The sequence below is a fragment of the Choloepus didactylus genome, chromosome 4 (assembly GCF_015220235.1).
Source record: "Choloepus didactylus isolate mChoDid1 chromosome 4, mChoDid1.pri, whole genome shotgun sequence".
NCBI lineage: Eukaryota > Metazoa > Chordata > Mammalia > Pilosa > Megalonychidae > Choloepus > Choloepus didactylus.
In genome coordinates this window covers 165,112,369-165,135,761 of record NC_051310.1, presented here as the reverse complement: position 1 = coordinate 165,135,761, position 23,393 = coordinate 165,112,369, and the positions used below count along the sequence as shown (strand labels likewise).

General features: G+C 34.4%; 1 protein-coding gene across 3 annotated transcripts in view; it reads right to left on the bottom strand.

The window, feature by feature from the left end:
- The window catches only part of SCFD1 (sec1 family domain containing 1), a 187,270-nt gene that overhangs the window by 6,620 nt on the left and 157,257 nt on the right, over positions 1-23,393 (bottom strand). For all 3 annotated transcript variants that reach the window (XM_037834730.1, XM_037834729.1, XM_037834731.1), the window contains exons 20-24: positions 15,285-15,338; positions 11,971-12,023; positions 8,709-8,742; positions 7,808-7,873; positions 5,608-5,676 (exon numbers count right to left, since the gene is read on the bottom strand). In XM_037834730.1, the coding sequence (XP_037690658.1) occupies positions 5,608-5,676; positions 7,808-7,873; positions 8,709-8,742; positions 11,971-12,023; positions 15,285-15,338 (276 nt within the window). The remainder of the gene's footprint in view (positions 1-5,607; positions 5,677-7,807; positions 7,874-8,708; positions 8,743-11,970; positions 12,024-15,284; positions 15,339-23,393) is intronic.

Here is a 23,393-nt window from a genome sequence, read left to right as displayed (position 1 = left end):
AATTCAATATTTATTCTATTATAAAAACTCTCAGCAAACTAGAGCTGAGAAGACAACTTCCTCAACTTGATAAACAGCATCTCCAAAAAGCTTGGAGCTAATGTTATACTTAATGGTGATATATTGAACATACTGTTAAGAATAAGAGTAAGGTAAGAGTGCCAATCTCACCACTTCTATTCAATATTCTACTGACTAGTGCAAAGGAGACGAATATAAAGCAAAGATTTGAAGATGTAAAATTGTCTCTATTTGTAGATGAGATGAATATTTATGTAAGAAATCATAAGGAATCTACATATGGCCACTAGAACTAAATGAATTTAATTTAGCAAGGCAGCAAAATATAAAATTAATATACAAAACCAATTGTGTTTTATATTTAATAGTAAACTGGAAAATTAAATTTAAAAAAATTTTATTTACAATTGTCAAAAATTATAAAATACTTAGGATTAAAATGTTAAAAGAAGTACAAGACCTTTACACTAAAGACTACTATCAAGAGTTTTGAAAGGTCTGAGATTTTACCCTATTTGTAAAGTAAGTTAGCTAGCTGCATTTTCATGAATGCTGGCAGAAGAAAAGAGACTTCTGGGTCTGAAACAAACTATTTTATTACTCAGAGCAATAGCAATAGTACCAGTTCTCTGGGCCCCAATTTCCACAGGGCAGCATGAAGAGGGCCAGGTGTTGCCTGCATACATAGAAGGATAAATTACAGAAAAGGAATCCCAAGCTTATGGAATCTAGATTTTTTATAATGGGCAGTAAGTATCTGGTCTTTGCCTTTTGCTCTGGAGAGAGACACTATTTTTTTTTTCTTCCCAGGCTGCATGCTAAACAATCATCCTCAAAAATACAAAGGCATTCAGTGTACTTGCGAGATATGCAAAAATGTGAGCTCTATGGAGAACTGTCTCCCAACAACTACAAAACACTGTTGAGAGAAATTAAAGAAGACCTAAATAGATGAAGAAGATATACCATGTTTGTGGATTCTGCTGATTTCAATTTTTTTCCTAATTGAGCTATAGATTCAATGCAATCCTAACCATAATCCCACCAGATTTTTTGGGGGGTAAAAATCAACAATATGATTGTAAAATTTGTATGGAAATAATATAAAGGACTTGGGTACTGCACTGTCTAATACAGTAGCCCCTAACCATGGTATAGCCACTTAAATGTACATTAATTAAAATGACATAAAATTAAAACTTCACTGCCTCAGTCACATTAATCATACTTCAAGTGCTTAACAGCCACCAGTGGCTAGTGGCTACTGTATTGGACAGAGTGATGGTTAGGTTCATGTGTCAACTTGGCCAGGTGATGGTGTCCAGGTGTCTGGTCAAGCAAGCACTGGCCTGTTACTGTAAGGACATCTGTGGATGGTTAATAAACCAGAAGGCTGGTTTATTAATTGTCAGTCAATTGACTGCATCTGTGACTGATCACATCAATGAAGGGCATATCTTCTGCAATGAGAGAATTCAATCATTTGGATTTAATCCAATCAGTCGAAGACTTTTAAGGGAAAAAGAGAGGACCTTCACTTCCTCTTCAGCTAGTCAGTGAAGTATTTTCTGAGGAATTCATTGAACACCTTCATGGGAGTTGCCAGTTCACTGCCTGCCCTACGGAATTTGGACTCATGCATCCCACAGTTGTGTGAGACACTTATAAAATCTTACATTTACAGATCTCTCTTGTTGGTTCTGTTTCCCTAGAGAACCCTGATACAGACAGCTTAGATACAAAACATTTCCTTCATCACACAAAGTTGTATTGGATAGTGCTAGCTTTTAGAATATTGAAAAGAATCTTGCAAAAGTTGACAAAGCTGAAGAAGTTAATGGTGTAAAGCTACACTAATCAATACGGTATGGTGCTGGCAAAAGGACAAGTAAAACAACGGGATTTAAGAGATTTCCAAAATAGATCACAATTATATTGTCATTTGATTTTCAACAAAGGTACCAAAGAGATCCAATGCAGAAAAGAAAGTCTTTTCAACTAATGATGCTGGAATACTTGGATATCCATATGGAAAATAAATGAACCTTGACCCCTTTTTCAAACTATACTCAAACATTAACTTGAGATGGATCCCAGACCTAAAGATAAAAGCTAAAATGACAAAGTTTTTAGAAGGAAAAATATAAAGATTTTAGGAGAAAACATGGAAAATATCTTTATTATTTTGGGATAAGTACATGTTTCTCATGACACAGAAGGCAATAACTAAAAAAGGAAAAAAGCTGATATATTAGACTTTATTAAAATAAAAACTTCCTATCAGAAACATCATTAAGGAAATGAATAGGTAAGCCAGAGACTTAGAGAAAATATTTGCAAAACACGTACAGTCAAGTCTCATTCTCAGATTCCACATTTGCGAATTAGACTCCTTGCAGATATGTAACCCCAAAATCAATATTTCCATCACTTTTGTGGTCATTTGCAGACATGGTTAGAACAGTGAGAAATTAAGTCTCTCACTGTGCATGTTCCCCAGTTGAGGTCAACAAGGCAATGTTCTGCCTTCTTGATTCAACTCGCACATTGTAAACAAGTGTTCTTTTCATGGTATATTCAGTGCCTTTTTTTTTTTTTTTTTTTTTTGCATTTTTTGTGATTTTACTGTTTAAAATGGCCCCCAAGCATAATGCTGAAGTGCTGTTTAGTGTTCCCAAGTGTAGAAAGGCTGCAATGTGCCTTACAGAGAAAATACATGTGTTAGATAAGCTTCTTTCAGGCTTGAGTTATACTGCTGTTGGCTATAGGTTCATGTTAACGAACCAACACGTTGTTAATGAGTTCAATTACCTGCCCCCTCCCAAATGCAACTACCATTAAACTTGTTTAAATTTATGTTCAGAGGGGTTTTAAATGTTGCTTTAAAATGTTCTGAAGGTAATGATACTATTTCTAGGTGTGGTAAATGGGGCAGTCTCTAAAAGACTGGTGAAACAACTTCCTAAGGAATCACTGTATGTAAAATAAAGGTGGAAGCAAAAGATATAAGGTGTCTTTATATAGAAACATATATAAAACAAGGTTATGTACTGATTGGTTGGATGAAATGTGACCAGAGGCTCACAAGAATTTCCCTAATTTTGCATCTCCCCTAGGGGCAATGGTTCAGTATTTGTTAATCATTTACAATGACTTTACAGATTATAGCTACCATGAATAATGAGAATTGACTGTATCTAATAAAGGACTAGTACCCAGGGTACATAAAGAACTTCTTATGGCTCAATAAAAAAAGCAAACCAACCCAATAAAAAAATGGACAAACGATTTGAACAGACATGTCACAACAGAAGAAATACAAATGGCCATTAAGGACATAAAAAGGGCTCAATATCATTAATCATTAAATAATAAATGCAAATTAAAACTATGATGAGGTACCACCACATATCTACCAGAATGCTAAAACTGAAGAGCCTGACATCAAATTTGGCAAGGATATGAAACACCCAGAACTTTCATACATTGTACTGGGAATATAAAAAATAAAATACTTTTGGAAAAATGTCTCACAGTTTCTTACAAAACAAAACATATGCTTACCCTATGATCCAGCAATTCCATTCCTAGGGATTTATCAAAAAGGAAAAAACCTATATACCTACCCCATGATCTAGCAACTCCATTCCTAGGGATTTATCCAACAGAAATAAAACATGTATACCCAAAAAGACTTGTATGAGAATATTCCCAGCAGCTTTAGTCATAACAGCCAAACAGTGCAAAGAGCCCAAGTATACACAGTAGAACTGATAAACTGTATTATCAACTAACATCATACAATGGTTGGAAAACTATTCAGCAATAAAAACAAGTGAACTGATAACTGCAACAACATGGTCAGTCTCACAAAAATTATGCTGAGTAAAAGAAGCCTTGCATAAAAGGGTATATAATGCAGGATACCATTTATATGAAGTTCCAGAACAGGCAAAACTGATTTATGGTAGAAAATATCAAGACAGTGTTTGGGTAAGGATGACTGGGAAAGGCCATAAGGGAACTTTCTGGAGTGATGGTGGGGTGGTTTGAAGCTGTATGTACTCCAGAAAAATATACTCTTAAACTTAATCCATTCCTGTGGGTGTGGGCATCAGTTAAGGTGTCGCCTAAACAAATAAAGTTGGGCTTTAATCCAGATTATTGGAGTCCTTTATAAGCAGAGTGAAAGTCAGACACAAAAGCTACAGAGAGCAAAGCAAGAAGTTGAAAGTCAACAGAACACAGAAGAGCCCAGGACCAAGGATCACTAGCAGCCAGCCCCAGAATGCAGTCTTTGGGAAGAAAGCATAGCTTTGATTTGGACTTCTCCCAGCCTCAAATCTGTGAGCAAATAAATTACCACTGTTTAAGGCAATCTATTGTATGGTATTTGCTTTAGCAATTGGGAAGCTAAAATAGATGGTAATGTTGTTTATATTGATAGGGGTTTGGGTTATTTAGGAGTACGTGTTTGACAAAATTCAGGAATGTACATTTAAGATTTATGTATTTCATTATTGCAAAGTTTACTTCCAAGGGGGAAAAAACAATGAACTTTAGGTAATTATATTGATGCTGAAGTATTTACGGGGAAGAGTACTTTGAAATTAATAATTAAAAAGTTAAATTGATGGATAGATTGAGGAATAGACAGACAGGTATCTTATAAAGCATATATAGTAAAATGTTAATGGGTAGTGTATGGTGCTCACTGCAATTTCTCTGCAACTTTTTTGTATGAAATTCTCACAATAAAATACTGGGAAGAAAAGCAAATAAAGATCATTTTATTAAAAGACCATAATTTATAATATTATGATATGAATGCAGCACTGCTTCAGAAAAGAGTGAAAGCAGCTAAAATTTAAGCACAAATATCACTGGGCCACTAAATTAAGCTTAAACACATGAAAACCATGTAATGGGAGTAAGGAAGTGGTGCTGAAAAACCAATGCTTGGAACAGTTGCTGAAGATGAGTACAGGATGCACTTATGATTTTTATGTCAGCCAAGGCAAAGGTGAGTGGACAGTACTGGTCAGGCTACTTACTAAGCGTCCCCATTAGTAAAAACTTATGAAAGCTAAGGCCAATATAATTACTGAGAACAGGGAACAATACTAAAAGACTATATATATATATATATGGTCTATGTATATATACATAGACTCTTGGTATAATTTGGCTATGCAATCTAACTTGCAAGGTGAATGTAATTCCACTGTATCAAATGAGCACCCGCTATCATCAAGAAAGTTACTTAATTTCTGAGTCCAATTTGTGATGTGATTGGCAAAGTCAATACATAAGGAACTGAATAATGAATTGAATTTTGTTTGTGTAATGCAGTAGAATATTCCAATTTAAAGTTTTCTGAATTTACATTTTCATAAAGATTTGAGATAATGGAAATAATGTTACTTACCAGTTTTCTTTAAAGCTTTCCATGGCAAAACCTTATATTCTTACAGCAGTCTGGCTTTTTGTTTCAGGTGGTTCAGATGAATACAGCACTTCTCATTAACAATATCTACAGTAACTTGGGATATGTTAACATAAACAGAGAAAAACGGTATACTTTACCTGTTTTATGAACTGTGTAGCATTAAAAAGCTCACTGCAGCCATATAAAATGTGTTTGCCTTGTTTCCCCTGTAAAAATATCAGAGAGACAGAACTCAGATACAAGAAATTAACAAGTAATATTTTCAATATTCCCAAAAGGGAGACTTTTTTTTGATAGGACTTTTTGGTTATTCTTGAAGGTTTTACTTTTGGGGGGAGGTGGAAGTTAGATTTTGGTGTACATGTGTCTATCCTAAAATTGCAGGAATAAAAGAGAAATAAAGTGGTGAAATGAGCACAGTATATTAAAAAAAAATAAGTGTATTAAAGCATACTGTTGGTGCCATTTCCTATTACACTAAAAAATAAGGAATCTCATAACTGCCATATTTCACAGGAGCAACAATTATCTATAAAATCTTAGGTCAACATTCTTCTCATATAGGATCTATACAACTGAAAGAAAACATTCTCAGAGTTTATTTATGCTGAAAATAGGATATGGTACCAGAAGCATGGATTATCATTTCAGTCTTGTATAACAGCATTTACATGTTAATATATCCCATTCCATTTTGGAACCCTTTATTAATTTATTCCTGATTTTTCCAGAATGCTAGAGCCCCATCACAACATTCAGAACTTCTCTAATGGAGAATTCTGGTAAGTCCTTAATGTAGAAATTCTTCTAAGTATTATGAAGTTGAGGGGAAATTCATAATTTCTTTTGTAATGTAAAAAGTTTATTCCATAACAAAGTGAGTGATTTGATAATTTATAAAGGAACAAAAGAATAATGGCTTGTAATAAAGAGAGAAGGGTATTTCTCTGTGATATTTAAGGTGAATAAAATCATTGACTGAATAAATGCCCTAGCTGGTTATCTCTGAGTACAAAAACAGCCATACCTCACTCACAGTTTTTCAAAATGAGATAATTCAGTCCTGTGATTAATACAGTCCTGTGTTAGGGTCCACGATAGATCAGAGGGCAACTTGTACTGGCTTGTCAACATTATTCATAGAAAATGTCCAGACTGGTAATCTGCAGCTAGTCTTGGTTATATTTTCTTGTTTTTTCGCTATTGAACCTGGTCATGTGGCCTGGGTTTGGCTATATAAACACAAAGGTATAAAAGACCTCTCCTTGGACAAGACAGGGGCACCCCTAATAACAAGGTATCTTGCATGTATTTTGGTGGTTCACAATCTGAAGATGAAGCACGTCCTTTGTGACTGAGATAGGATTCTGGGAGCTGTGCCCTGATAGTCTTGGACCCATCTTATGTTTCCCTGTCCTTTCTTTCTTCAGCTGTACCATAACCTCTACTTTTATTAAAGTCTAATAAGAGTATAATTTCTGCAGTCTCATGAGTCCTTTAAATTATCTGAGCCTGTGTAATTAGTTGCTGCCATTCATTTACCTCTCAAATAGGGTATTTTAAGAAAAATTAAGCTATTTTGATCATCATTAATTTCAGTGATGTTCATGGCAACTATTACCTACTGAGACTTCCCCTATGTTTTTTAAGGTGCATCAAAACAGTAGTTATAATTTATTAAATTTGGAATGATCATTATTTAATTGTTAAGTGAAAAAAATGAAGATTACCATTCTCACAATAGCTAATTGTGTTGCTGCTACATTTAAAATAGCATTTTTGAGCAAGTTATGCCCCTTCCTTCACTATCAACTTGTTTAGTTGTTTGTCACTCCCTGTGGCCGTCAGCTTTGAGTAGCATGTCACTTCTAATTTTCTAGCTCCTGTTTGCTGAAAAAAAAAACAGCCATTACAAGTTTGTTAGAAGTTATGTTCCTGATTGAAGTCAATAGGATGGGAGTAAAATGTGCTTTATTCAGATAAATGAGTGCCATAAATCATTTCAAAAAAGGAAATGTTTTTTGGAAGAGGAGCTTATTAAGGTCTCTAAATGTTTAAAATCAATTTAGATAGATAACTGCAAAGAATATTACATCAGTATAAGATTCATTATTGTCCAGATCAGGTACAGTTTTAGGCCAGAAATGAATGTAATAGGAATAGGAAAAACAATGAACATATGGGCATTTTTCTCTATATGCAGGATTCTTTAAACTACCTTTTGGAGAATGGGTTTGTGTAAGGATTGGGACAGTCACCACAGAATGCCAGTATTCTAAAGACAGAACAATTGTGAGACCTTCAAATGATAGAAGAATAAAAAGACCAAAAACATACCTTTATATAGTCAACGAGGTTTTGATATTCAATGTAATTGCCTCCACCCACCACAAAAACAATTGCCTAAAAATGCAAACAGGAAAACAAAACAAAATAAAACAAAAACACCCCACCATAAACAGGTAAATTGAATCAAATAGTTATATTAAAACAATATTTTAATTTTTAGCCAACATGGTTTTTGTCTAGAGCCTATTCTACAATTGAGATCAGGAAATACTAGCTAGCAGAAGGTCACATCCTAAGTACCTGATGCTACTCTAATAAGAAATCTGTTTCAAAAAAGGCTGTAAATTAAAAAAATTTCTAATGACTACTGAGTAGTGAAAAGAAGTAGAGATTTTTCAGAAGTAATTCAAAGGAAAATAACCAAATTCTTTAATTAAGTAATAGCAAATAAATCCAAAGGGCTTTCTCCACCAAAGGGCATTTCTGAATTTGAGATTTTTTTGTAGGTAGGAAAAATAGAAAACCTAGCATTTGTATAATTTCCAACATATGTGATTTTTGTATTTATTTTTTACTGAGAAGCATCTTTATATTTCCAATGAAAACATAGTCGTGACATCTTGACACGTTTGGAATTCATTTTACAAAGAAGTTTCATACATCTAAAACTCGCACCACAATTTTAAAGACTCTTTTTTTTCTGTGAATTATTTAATTTTGTGTCAGTTATTTTTAAGCTTAAAATATTATAAGCATAATCAGTTTTGTACATCAGGAAAATATAGCTGCTAAGAATACAGTATGTTCAGTGCACAGAATTGGATTTATCAACATTAACATGCACTAATCATAATAAAACCATGTTTAGGAAAAAGACATTCCTCAAGACTGCCTGGTCACTTTTTCATCTTTCCTATCTAGGGCCAGAGAATTTTTATATGGAGCATACCTCTTGGAATGGATTTTTATTCCTTGGAATTGAGCTGTAAGAAAAAAAAGAGTACACTAAAAATTTTACCCATGGCATTTCTTGTAGGTAAAACAGGAATGCAAAACACACACACACACACACACACACACACACACACACACACACACACACACAGATAGGTATTTACAATTCTCCCTCCTTCACTTAGGAGGTGGATCCTTTTGGTTTGCTGAACTATGTAATGAATTGGAATGAAGAGGAAGAAGCTAGAAGAGGTAGATGTCTCTGTCTAAAAGGAAATGAGGCAACTTATTGACTTTTAAAATAGAATTCAGGAAAATAGAGAAGGAAAAGGAAAGTTGAGCAGTGGCTCCCATGAAGAGTGGAACTCTGGGTAAAAGGTGACGTGATAAAGCTTATATTTTATATGGTAAACTATGTAAATTTTTACCCTACGTAAAACACTATTATATATAGTTTGTGAGTACTTACGTTTGTAAAAATTTATAAACACATGTATGGGAAGGATGAGAACAATTCAGGAGGGAAGGTGGGAATGGGAAGAGGGATCTGTATTTTGCTGTAGCTAGTTATTTCTTTATTATATAGTTGTGTATCATTAGGTATTAATATTATATATTACATATATATTAATTACATATATTTTAAAGGTATTTTTTTCAAAGCTTTTATGAGTCGGATTTATATTTGAGTGCTAATATAGGTTGTACAGTGTGACTTAAGAGGACAACTTGGATATCTGTCAAGTGATGAGAGCTATTATAACCTTCCTTAATAATTCAGGGGCTGATTACACAGTTCTATCACTTTTTCTAATTTCTGTGGCCTGAGTATTTCATAAAAGGGGTTAGAAGCCCATCTGATTGACATGGCTCATCAGTGTTGAACCCCCCCCCCCCAGAGTGATTTTAGTTCCTCCAGGAGTAGACGTGGGATAAGGAGAGGTATGACTTAAATAGCACAGTAATACTAGTAATTAATAACCAAGAATTAATTGGTGACAGGATAATCTAGGAGAAGGTTGAGTCTGTTAAAAATGAAACTGAGCTAATCTCTCTGTTATCAATGCTAATAATCCTCATTATTATACATAAGCTACATTTAGGATTAAGTGTCTCTCAGTAAGTTACTAAGAAACAAAATACTCTTTAAGGATATGCACATGCAAGGAACAAAAAAAACGCAAGCTGGAAAATACCAACATAGAAAAAGATAAGAGTTATTATATTACATTAAGAGAAAAGAGCAGAGGCAAGGAAGAGGAAAATATAAGAGATTAACCGAAAGCTTTACTGAGATCTATAATTTATTCTTTTAAAAATAACAGCTTTATTGAGATATAATTCACATATCATAAAATTCACTGGGTTCAAAGTGTATAATGAGTGGTTTTTTAGTACATTTACAGAGCTGTACAACCATCACCATTGTCTAATTTGAGAACATTTTTATCACCCCGAAAAGAAATCCCTTAAGACTCTAGCAGTCACTCACTATTCCCTCCATCTATATTTTTTGCCAAATTCCCTCGTCAACTGCATATGATATAAGCAGCTTCTTTTTCAACTTTGGTGGTCTGTCAAGTTCAGGAAAGAAATTAACCTTTTAAGTTACCAAAACAATCTGATTATCAAATATCTAGTGAGTAGATTGTCTTTTCTGACTATCTACAAAGATGAGAAAGCTTGGGATAGAGCAAAGACAAAATTCTAAAGATCCCAGAGTAAACCAGCTTCATCCAAATTCTAGTGCGAGAGACAATCATTTTAATGTTTTTTCCTTCTAATTCTACCTATTCTTTTTCTTTTCTTTACTCTGTAGGGTATTTTTCATACCACTATCAATTAAATCTTGAGAAATAATATCCATAATAAAGTAAACAAAGAATACCATACTGTATTTGTCATAAAATATAGAATTATTTATAGAATGTTTTATTGCCATAAAGTGTTATTCACAGCAGTGGTTCCCAGGGTCTTGGATTTTATGGACCAGTCAAATAAAAAACAAAAACAAAACAACCAAAAAACAACTGGTATCCAACATACTGGTCAAGAAAAATATTCATATAAAAACATATACCTTATCCAAATCCCCTCTCCTCCACTTAGTTTGTAATACCTGATTTCCATCATTTCATTAAAATAATATAAAATAAGCCCCCAAACATCCAAATGTATTTTTATGTATACACCTTAGAAGGAAAATGTTAAGTATAATTTTCAGTGATTATCTCTGGGTACTGAAATTATATATACTGCCTACTTTTTTTTTTTTTTAATTCAGTTTTATTGAGATACATTCACATACCATGCAGTCATCCATGGTGTACAATCAACTGTTCACAGTACCATCATATAATTGTGCATTCATCACCCCCAATCAATTTTTGAACATTTCCTTTACACCAGAAAGAATAAAAATAAGTATAAAAAATAAATGTAAAAAAGAACATCCAAATCATCCCCCCCATCCCACCCTATTTTTCATTTAGTTTTTGTCCCCATTTTTCTACTCATCCATTCATACACTGGATAAAGGGAGTGTGAGCCACAAGTATTCTACAATCATACCGTCACCCAATGTAAGCTTCATAGTTAAACAACTGTCTTCAAGAATCAAGGCTACTGGGTTGCAGTTTGACAGTTTCAGGTATTTACTTCTAGCTAGCTATTCCAATATACTAAAACCTAAAAAGGGATATCTATATAGTGCTTACGAATGCCCTCCAGAGAGACCTCTCAACTCCATTTAAAATCTCTCAGCCACTGAAACTTAATTTTGTTTCAGTTTGCTTCCCCCTTTTGGTCAAGATTTTCTCAATCTCATGATGCCAAGACTAGGCTCATCCCCAAGAATCATATCCTGTGTTGCCAGGGAGATTTACACCCCTGGGAGTCAGATCCCATGTAGGGGGGAGGGCAGTGAATTCACCTGCCAAGTTGGCTTAGCTAGAGAGAGAGAGGCCACATCTGAGCAACAAAGAGGTACTCTTGGGGAGACTCTTAGGCACAATTATAAGTAGGCTTAGTCTCTCCTTTGCAGTAAAAAGCTTCAAAGGGGCAAGCCCCAAGATCGAGGGCTCGGCATACCAAATTGTCAGTCCTCAATGTTTGTGAGAATATCATACTGCCTACTTTTTGTAGTTTTCTATATAGTTTGAGTTTTTAATAATAAGCATTTATTTTATAATAAAAATTAAATTATTTCCATTCAGGGGAGAGGGCACAACCAATCACACAAGACAAAAGCTGCTTACCTGTCATTGCCCCGCAGCATTTTGGGATCAAAATATCTGTAGTCATCAGTTTCCTATTTTTAAAAATAGAATTTTACTATGCCTATGGAATTTCTCCTTAGAAAGTTACAGTTTGACTTTAGGATATCTTATTTTCATCTATCAATTTCACAGAATACATAAAAACCACCACCAACATTAAGCAGTATTCTAAGTGCTTTACATGGATTAACTCATTTACTCTCTGTAACTGTGCTATGAAGTAGTTACTATTGTTATCCCCATGTTTCAGATGGGCAAGCTGGGATACAGAGAGGTTATATAATTTCACTTAGGTCACAGTAAGTGTGGTGAATTTCAGGATTTGATTCCAGGTAGTCTCGTTTCAATGCCCAAGCTCTTCAACACTATGCTATACACTGCTTCTTGAAAATATACCTGTTTTCTTATAAGCCTGAAAATAGCCAATGCATATATTTTTTAGAATTTTATATTATCTTTGCTTGTCCATGATTTTATTGGATATACAGAATACCTAATACAACTTCACAATACATCTCACTCTGTAGTTTTTTTTCTATTTTAGATAGGTAATATTATGCTTATACTGTATGTAATGTAACACTCCCTGTGGATGGCACTCCATCATCTAACATGCTGATATTTCTGCAGCTAAGTAAGTGAACATTAACATAAAGTAGGATAAATAAAAACTATAAAGAGCCTCAACTTGATTTCGGTTCAGATTTTGCCACCAAAAAAGCTATAAAAAGTCTTTAAGTTTTTAGAGCTTTTTGGATTTCAGAAGTGTGGATAAGGGGTTGTGGACCTCTATGCTAAAGTGAATACTGTTAGCTTCTTAATATCAAAGGAGTTGGAAAGTACTGATGCTACCGTCTGATAACAAAATTACTTCCCAATCTCTGCCACCCTCTACTACCATAGCAGAATAAGCCAAAGAAACTCACTCTTTTCTGAACTGTAGATGGTACTACCCAAATCTGATCAATGACAAATACAACACACATTGTCACCATCTACTCCTGTAGCCAATGGTGGACACTGCTAAACAGTCACAGCACTCTTTATGAACCCAAATGTAGTATCAGAATTCTTTAACATATGGCTCCAGAAAACTACCAGGCAGACTTAGAAGGCAAGATGAAGCCTATCTAATACTTTGCCTTAATCCCTTTCTTTCAATTTATTCAATTATGAAAATCAAAGGAGAACTCTTAATAAATGTAAGTGATAAGAAGACATCTAGAAATAGGTTATAGCACATTAAAGCCACTCAAAATTACTAGGTAGGTCTAGGTCTACCTTCACACACTTCGCTAATGTATCAACCTCTTCACTGTCCATCTGGAAACAGGACAGGGCAGGCAGCATTTGAAGAAATGCTTTCAAAGCAGAAAAATTTACTTTTTCTAATTAATTAAAAAAAAAAACTGTTCAGCAATCAGTGCACATTCAGTTTTAAAATGAAAGTCAATAGAACTGATAAATGAACTTGCACAACTTGGAGAAACACTGATCTCGCAATTTAGCCACCCAAGTGTTTATGACAGAGAGAATTGTGGGAGGAATGTGTTTGTTGGCATGAGCACTAGGCAGGAACATAGGAATAGTAGATTGTACTTCTAATTCTGCTATTAAAAATAGTGTAACATTGCAAGTCACTTAACATCTCTTGGTTTTGCCTCCTTCATTGTTAGAGATTTCTAATGTTTCTTTAAGCTCTACTATTCTATGGTTCCATGAAGGGCATGGTTCCTGCCTTTTCAAATATAGTGTAGTGGTTAAAAATGTGGCCATGGTTTAAATTACAGCTCTGCCATTTATTAGCTGTGTCCTTGGGTAAATTCATTAACCTTACTGTACCAGTTTCCTCATCTATAAAGTGAGAATAAAAATAATAGTACTTATCTCAGATGGTTCTAATGAAGATTAAATGAGATAATATATGAAAAATACTTTGAATAGTACCTGGCACTTAGTAAGAACTCAATAAATATTGGCTATTATTATTATTGCTGACATTCTTCCTCATCTCAACTTTTAAAGATTACAAACAGTAAAAATATCTTAAAATTCTTTAACCCCTTGTGGATTTGGCAACTCTCTGTCTAAATTTGTGCATTTAATTACATTTTCAACCTTTATTATTGTTTGAGATATTATCTATCAGAAGTTTACTGCCTATTATATGAAGCAGTGTTCTCTAAGACAGTAAGTCATAAATGTTCACCTTTCTCAGGCTTTTCTAGACAAGATACTTCTCAAATATTCTCGGATGTAGTGACAAAGTCTATTATTGCTACACTGCATATACTTTATATATATTACTTCCCAGAAGGAAAAATACCAACTCTTTTTAGCTTATTATCATAGACAATTCTCTCATACCTCTTATAATTGTAATTGCTGTTCCTGGGATGGATATTTTATTACACTGTATCTTTATTTTCAAATGAACAAATTTTAAATTTGCTTTTTAGTTAATTCCCTTTATTGTAATTATAATCATGTTTTTAAAAACACACAAAAAAATGTCAAAATAATCTGAAGATTCTGTTCTCACTCTCTCTCTCAGCCTGGAATCCCAAGAGTCACTGCCAAGTCTATAGTGATCAAGATCAACCCAAATTAGGTTTTTGATGCAGGTAGGATCATGCTGCTTTTCTTGATTCCAGACTACTGTGATGATAACCATCTTCTAGTCGTGATAGTAACAGGGTGGTCTGTTTTATGGAACAGACTGTAATGATTTTTATATTCCTTTCTTGAATTACAAACAGATAGCTTAGAAACTCATTCTTTAAGTGAATGCTAACAATATTTACCCATTTTTCCACTCATCCAACAACTTATCTCTTTCAATTAACTTTTTCAACCCAAAAGAATTTAGTACCATCTGAACATATGCACTTAAACATTTCATTATGCCCTCCCCTTCTGGTTTTATTTTTATAAAATTAAATTGGTCTTGTGTTCTTTCTACTTTTACCAGCTGATGCTCACTGGTTCTCTTTCATTTACAGAAACTTGCTCCTTAGGATATAGTTTACATTTAATTATACATATAGGATATATTCTACTTTTAATGTTGGTGTGAGCTGGCAAGAATGGTTGTAGCAGCTGAGAAAACCAATTCCCCATTATCAGTGATACTGGCTAAAAAAAGGCTCTTTGAGAACATGGATTCTTTCCTTTCCCTAGTATACTCTGCTGTAATTAAGCTCACAACAAACTGAATCTGATTTTACTGGCTTCCATACTAGACAGTTTGATATGTTCAGGAATTTAAAAGTACACTGCTATATGCTACTCACAGGGTTTGACTTCATCTCCATGAGATTGTCCAAAATACGAGTAACAGGTAGATTCTGTTGAAGAGATTAATGAGTATTTTGTTAAGAATTAGAAAAGTAACAAACCAACATAATTCTCTATTAATGAAACAACTTAATCATGCTCGTTATACTCACTTTGACATCTAAAATTTAAATTTAATAAAAAATACATATAAGCACACCAACTATTCGGTAGTTTACAGTCTAGTTTCCTTTCATTTACACATATTCTATGATTAAGTATTCTGTGAATGATAAAGATGAGGTCACAGATGTAAATATCATACCACCTGGCACTACTCAAGTTTCCATTGAAAGAAATATAAGTCTAAATCAAAAGCTCTCTTTACTGTGTAGGTGTAGTATTCAGGTTGTAATACAAATAAATGTTTGGGCTCTTTGTTTTGACCTTGTTTTGACCAAATTAGAATCCCCCTGTTATTTTTCATTTCCTTTCTGTTGCTTTTAAGAGTTTTCTTTAAAAATACAACTTACAAAGTTTGAGAAAATATATAAGGTAAGATTAAATGACCAAACAGAGTTCTTTCATTTTCAATGTATATTCTTCTAAGCCAAAAAATCCTTGTGCTCTTTTTAAAATGGGGAGTTGGAGACATAAACAACTTGAATTGGCCATTTTCATGTTGCTTGTAATAAATTCCAAATTTTCAATGACATGCTGCATTGTCTTCTTACAGAACAAATTCCCCTTTCAATGTGCAATGTACAACACTGGTATTGGCAGAAGATTGCCTCTTGAACTAGTTAGATGCCTTGGAATATGAAATACAATTGTAACATTTCAATCAGACGATTTGCATCATTATTTTGAACATCATAACACCCAACATAAAAAAAAATTAAGTAACACTATGCCCATTCAAAGAACATTCCTACTGGGATGGTACTCTGCCCATTTTGAACTGATATTTCCTTTGTGAACTGTACAGGATGTTCTGGAAACAAAAGTTTTGAATCTTAGAAACTTTATACAACAAAGGCAACATTAGATCTGATTATTCAAAAAATGTATAGATAACACATTACTATTTTACAGACTGAAAGAATTTTCAGCTTTCTTTGGTCATAAAATATTTTATTACTAAAGTGAACTATTACTAAGGAAGTGTTGCTTTGCACAATCAGAACATATGCTTTTCTTTTTTCTTCTTCTTTCTCTAAATCAGTAAGTAAAATCCTTTTTAATATTATCTCAGGCAAGTAAAATTAAAGCCATTTCATTACTCCCTGATATTTGTATTGGCCAGAAACTTTATAATATAAACACAATCATCAAGTGTTCAAGCTGACTGAATGTACTTCTTGAATTTTACTATTTAGAATTTTTAAAGGGACTTAAGGTTTTACCTTTGAGTTTTTTTCCAAATAAAACTGAGTTTGTTCATTTAAGAACAAGTCTAAACCACAAGTTTCTCTAAAAAATAACTAGGTATAGATTCAAATCTGTAAAAGTGTTTTTATCCAAAGTTGAAAACTATAGTTGCACATTTGTTCCATGTAACACCAACAAAAGATGATGACGTACTTTGCGACATAACAGGAAGAAATAATAAAAACATTCTGGAGCAAGGGAACATTATAGATTATTTTACAAGAAATTAATAAAATTGACAGTTGTCTATCCATTTCTCTATTTAGAATGAATTCTCTATTTGGCTCCCTAAATTGCACTATTAGATCTATGCCATGGACAAAAACTCAGAAAAGATTTTACATAATGATAAACTCTAGGAGTTGTATTCATTTTAATTTACTTGTGAAAATAACTGGAAATTTGAATATTTAAGCCAATATCTCATGATAAACCTTCATTTATTATAAAAATGAGATTTTTCTAAAAGGTACAATTAAATTTTACTTTGTGTTTTTATAGCGCTGCTATATCTGAAGACAAGCCTCTCAGTGAATAAGTCATTTAATAACAAGAAAAACTTCCTTATAGAAGAATAGTTCAAATAATTCAAGAGCCCAGAGACAATCTTTATGTTTTTGTCTACTCTTTGTCAAAAGAATCACCTAACACTGCAGTACCTTATAATAATCACACTCTGTCTTAGATTAAGGAAAACTTAAAGAATGATAAAAGAAATACATAATGCTTTTAAAGGCATAAGGAAGAGGATTTCAGAAAACAACTTCTGAGATATCTCTGTGATGAACTAACAGTCTACCTAGCCTCTGTTCTTTGTCTAAATGAAGCCTAAAGTCAACTTAACCATTTTAAAGACTTAATGTTATATTAAGAATAATTTGCATTCAAGGTGAATCAACTTTTTATTCACTGAAAAAACTGAATTTGGGCAGCTAACACAGTAGCAGAGAGAAAACATCAGAACAAAATCATACAGTTTTCTTTGCTCAATAAATAGTCTTAAATGTCTTTAGAAACACAAAATTTTGTTTACTTCAATGAAAGGTATAATAAAATTTAATCAAATGGAAACCCCACTGTTTCAAAAAAACCCTTGCTAACATATTTTTCTTTGTTCCTGTAAACTGCCATTTAAAAATATTTTAAACTTTCTACTTTATATTTCAATCTTCAATTGCAGAAATTTTGTTTTCTATGATGGTGGAAAACATTACTGTATAGGTTAGTAACCAAATTAAATTTTCATTAGTGGAGGGCCATTTTATATATATATATATATGTTTGAGAGACAGAGTCCCATACACATAAATATCATAAATTAAAAGAGTCATTATTTAAAAAATCTTCAAAATTCAAATATGTGAACTAGAAATACTACCTGGAAAAAAATATATAGTTAGAAATCTATTTCCCAAAACCTTAACTGGCTTTATGACCTTACTAATGTTTTATGATTTTAGTCATTGTTGAGGTTTAGACAAAAACAAAGTTCATTTCGTCTCTGATGGTGCAAATGCATTAAAAAAACTGAAATAAAATATGCATGGGAACTAAAAAGTAGATTATTTTATAAAAACAATATGGCCCTATACCCAAAACACTTAAGAAAAATCTTTTTCCCTCTAGTCCTCCCAGATTAGCCATTTGTTGACCTTTTATTGTAGCTGGTCTGTAGTACCTATTTTCTAACTTCCCCCTTGTAGCCTTGGCTGGATATGATACTCTGATACCAAAGCTGGCAGTGGGGTTGAGACAAGAGTTACTATTCTGACCTGAAGAATGAAAAGCAGAATGTATAATCCTTGAAGGGGATGCTTAGCTTGAAGACTGTATTAGCCACAAAAGAATAAGATGGAGTATGTGACACTGGAAACACATTGGGGATGAAGAATTTATCAGCAATAGAGGGGATGGAAAGCTGTCAGTGCAGTGAAGATAGGAATGGGGGAATAAGATGTATCAATCTGTTATTAAAATTTTAAAATTATAAATCAGAAAGCAATCAAAAGAGTGAATCCAATACCCTTATTTAACAAATGAGGAAAGCAGAAAAACATAAAAAAGTGATTTTTTTTCCAAAGTCACTGTATGTCAATGGCAATAAAAATCAAGAAAACAAGATGATGTGGACCCAATAAAACATATGCATTTAATTGATGAGTGAAAGAAAGTGTCCATCAAAATTAACACAATTTTAAGGATTTAAAACAAAATTAAAATATTGTCATACAGGTATGTGAATATTTCTAGTTCTGTAGAAAAATTTGTAGATAACAATAAAAATGTTTAGTAAATGAATGAGCAATCTGGTCATATTTTTGACACCAAATGAGGAACTTTATACAATCTTGTAGAGTCACAGGTAGTTTAAAATTTTAATGTTCATTTTCAAATACCCTTTTTACCATGAAAAATTTCAAAAATGTACATAAGTAGAGAGAATAATGCAATGCATTACCAAATACTCATCACCCAGCTTGAACAATTATCAGCTAATGATAAATCTTACCTTATATATACTACTACCTATTTCCCACATCCCTGGGTTATTTTAAAGCAAGACAATATCAAATCATTTTATCCATAAATATTTTACTATGTAGCTCCAAAGTATAAGATCTAAAAAGAATAATCATAACACCATTAACACATCTAAAATATACTTAACAATAATTCCTTAGTACAATTCATTATTCAGTGCTAAAAATCTTCCTGTTGCATAAAATTATTTTATTTACAGTTTATTGTTGAAATCATAATCCTACTAAGGACCATACACTGCAAATGGATCTTATGTCTTTTAAGTCTTTTTAACCTATGGATTCTTACTGCTTGCACTTTGTTAAGTCATTTTAAAAAGAGTGATTATTTTAGCAAACAAGCCAAAGAAAGTGAAACAGAAGACTTTTAAATTGTGCAAGTTTTGTGCTACGTTATTCATCATCATTCTTGGACAATTATCCTCATGCAAATATATTCCAAATATGTGATGATGATTCAAATGGTTTCATGTATTCACAAGCTGATAATTGTGATGCAAAAAATGTATGCTCTGAAGAAAACAAGGTATAAAAAGCTATTATAAGCAACCTAGAAAATGCTACTTGGCTAATTCTATTCTTTTTATCTAATATATCTATAGCTAAAAAAGTTTATTCGGATAAACAAAATCCAAAACGATACTTAAGAGATTTAAGTGGCATAAATTACACAATTTTACAAGGATGAAAGAGACAGAATTAATCTATGGTAGTCACTTTCTCTCTGATACTTTTCACCTCTCAGTTCCCAAAGTATGCTAGATCTCCTATTGCAGTACCACTAAATTTTAGAACATTAGGGCAAGGTAACTTTTAAAGTGGACTTCTATGAGTTTAAATATTTCTGGAACAAGATATTCTTTTTACATATTAACGGAAATGATGGGGATGAAAGGCACTATAGAGGATATTAAAATACAGTAGAGGGGATGACATCATCAACATGGCAATGTTAAGAAAACTACTGAAAACCTCTCCCCAGAGATTCAGCGAAAAAAGGGACAAATCTCACTTGTTCAGAACTCAGGAGGAAAGTAAAGACTGGAGAAGGATCCCACAAATGCTGAATTGAAGAAAGAGAAAAACATCAGGTAGGAAACTTCTGTCCTGGACCAGTCAGTCCTCCCTACTCCCCCTTACTTGGTCCCACGCAGCTCAGAAAGTGCCCAGAGGCAGCAGCCAGGATCCTTCCTACCTCCCACTGAGGACACAGACTGTAAAATCTCTCACAGTAGTGGGACAGAAATCCATCTATATCCAGACAGAGACTCAAGCCCACAGGAACCCATGGCAGGACTATACCCACTGTGGAGGGTGGAATACAAAAGGGCAGCAAGGAAGAGCTTCCAAATGGAAGATTAGGGAGAGACCTGCAGAATCTTCCCCCAAAGCAGCAAGCAGGTAAGTAGAAACTCTGAATCAACTGTTTGGGGACCTGGGGGACAGGGGAGGGCATTTTATGAACCAGGTAACTGAGGAGTGAAGAATCTGAGAAAGCGTGGACAGAGACTGTAACTCCTGGTGCCTACCCGCCACCTTTGATGGAAACAGCAGTGGGTGGCAAGATTCTTGCCTGGGGACAGCTGCGAACTGGGGTGGCTGTGGGAGTCCTCCACCCCAGGTACAGAGGGGGACACAAGCCCATACTGAGCCAGATTTTGGCCAGTGAGTGAGAGCACAGAAACCCCACAGTTTCAGCCCCACCCGCTCAGATGCTGCTGGGATCGAGGAGGTAGATGGCTTCTTAGGACGAATAAATAACTGAAGAGTGCCATTGTCTTGGGGAGGCTGGAAAGTGCAGGGGAAGACAGCAGGGCTTTTCAAAGCCTCTCCAAACTCTGTCCCAGGCCCACTGGATATAGTCGCCACCCCATGCATGGGTATTCAGTCCTGATTTGGCTGAGAAATACTGATGCTATAACTGTCAAAGCAGTGACCTAATATAAACCCAGGCAAAAACTAAATCTAGCCAAGAGAGAGAAACTGGCCTTCAGAATAGACCCATCAAGATAATCAGTTGACCAGATTTCAGAGAAAATCACAAGGCACACTAAAATATAAGAAGAAATGGCCTGTGAAAGGAACAAATCAAAAAGTCTGGAAGAACTAATGAAAGATGTTCAAATAAATCTCCTGAATCAATTCAAAGAAATGAAGGAAAATGTGTAGAAAGAGAAAGGAAACTTGAAGATACTAGAAAAGCGTAAAGAAGAATTAGAAGAATACATAGAAAAATAACAGATGTTGTGGAAATAAAAGATACTGTAGATGAAATTAAAAATATACAAGAGACACACAACAGCAGTTTGAAAAGGCAGAAGAAAGGATTAGTGAGCTATAGAGCACTGCACCCCAAAATAGGAGGATATATATTCCTCTCAAGTGTTCATGGAACATTCTGCAGAATAGACAACGTGTGGGCACAAAACAGATCTTAATAAATTTAAAAAGACTAAAAGTATACAAAGCACTTTCTCTGATCATAATGGAATGAAGCTGGAAATTAACAAATGGAGAATGGGAAAATTCACAAATTTATGAAGGTTAGATAACACATCCTTAAACAGTCAATGGGTCAAAGAAGAAACTGCAAGAGAAATCAGTAAATATCTTAAGACAAATGAAAATGAGAACACAACATATCAAAACTTATGGGATATAGTGAAGGAAGTGCTAAGAGAGAAATCTGTAGCCCTAAACGCCCACATTAAAAAGGAAGAAAGAGCTAAAACCAACAACCTAACTGAACAATTGGAGACTGGAGAAAGAACAGCAAGTTAATCTCAAAGCAAGCAGAAAGAAAGAAATAACAACAATTAGAGCAGAAATTAATGAAATGGAGAATAAAAAAACAACAGAATCAACAAACCAAAAGATGGTTCTTTGAAAAGATCAGAAAAAATCAACAAATCTTTAACAAAGATTGACAAAAACAAAAAGAGAGAAGATGCAAATAAATAAAATGAGAAAGGAGGTGGGGGGCATTACAATGGAACCTAAGAAATAAAAAAGGTCATAAGACTTTACTATGAACAACTGTATGCCAAAAAACTAGTTAATTAGATGAAACGGACAACTACCTAAAAACACATGAACAACCTACAATGATGTGAGAAGAAACGGCAGGGGGACAAAAGTGACCGTACACTCATCATACACCAACCTGAATTGGGAAGAATGCCCGAGATCGCAGCATAAAATCTGTAAGTAAAAACTGCGGATCCAAGCCGGAAGCCCCTGCCCCCCCCACTGCCCCCACCCCAGCCCGAGCTACAAAGCCTCATGTAGCCAGAGAGCAGCTCTCTCCGAGCGAGCGAATATAGTACAGTGAGCTGGGGTTTTAATTAACAAGTGTGGACTGCTTGATACGAATCCCCAACAAGCAGACAGAGGCTTTGGGTAAAGACCGACATTGGAGAGTTGGCGGGTAGCTGCGGACTGGCCCTGAAGGGGGCTTTCTGTCCCTGTTTTGCTCAGTGGAGAAAACCTCAGCCATTTTCAGTTCCCAGTGCTCTGACCCAGACAAGGGTAGAGAGAGTACAGGCAGAAAGAGACCACTGAAATGCTAATTACCTCTCCCTGGGGGGAGGGGTCTATCTTCCCTAAGAAGAAAGGGGCGGAGCCCAGCTATACGACCCGCCTTCCATTCAGAACCAGACCCCAGAGCCTGGGGGAAAACAGCCATGGGCCACACCTCCTTACACCAGTCTGGAGTTACAGGTTGACAGGCGCCACCTGCTGGGCAGAAAAGCACAGTGACCAGAGGCATCACAGGTGTACCAATTTTCTAAGACATAACCTCAGGGAAACTGGATACTAAATAGTTCTTCCTTCTAGGACTGGAGCCCGTTTTGGGCTGGGAAAACCTGACTGGAGTAACCAAGGAAACCATGTCTAAACAACAGAAAACTACAACCTACACAAAGAGAAATGAAGTTATGGCTCAGTCAAAGTAACAAACTTACACTTCAACTGAGATACAGGAACTTAAAAAACTAATACTAAGTCAATTCAAAAGTTTAGGGAGGATATGGCAAAAGAGATGGTAGATATGGCATACATAAAGTAGAAATTGAAAGTTCGAAAAACCAACTGGCAGAATCTATGGAAAGGAAAGGCACAACACAAGAGACGAAAGACACAATGGAAACATAC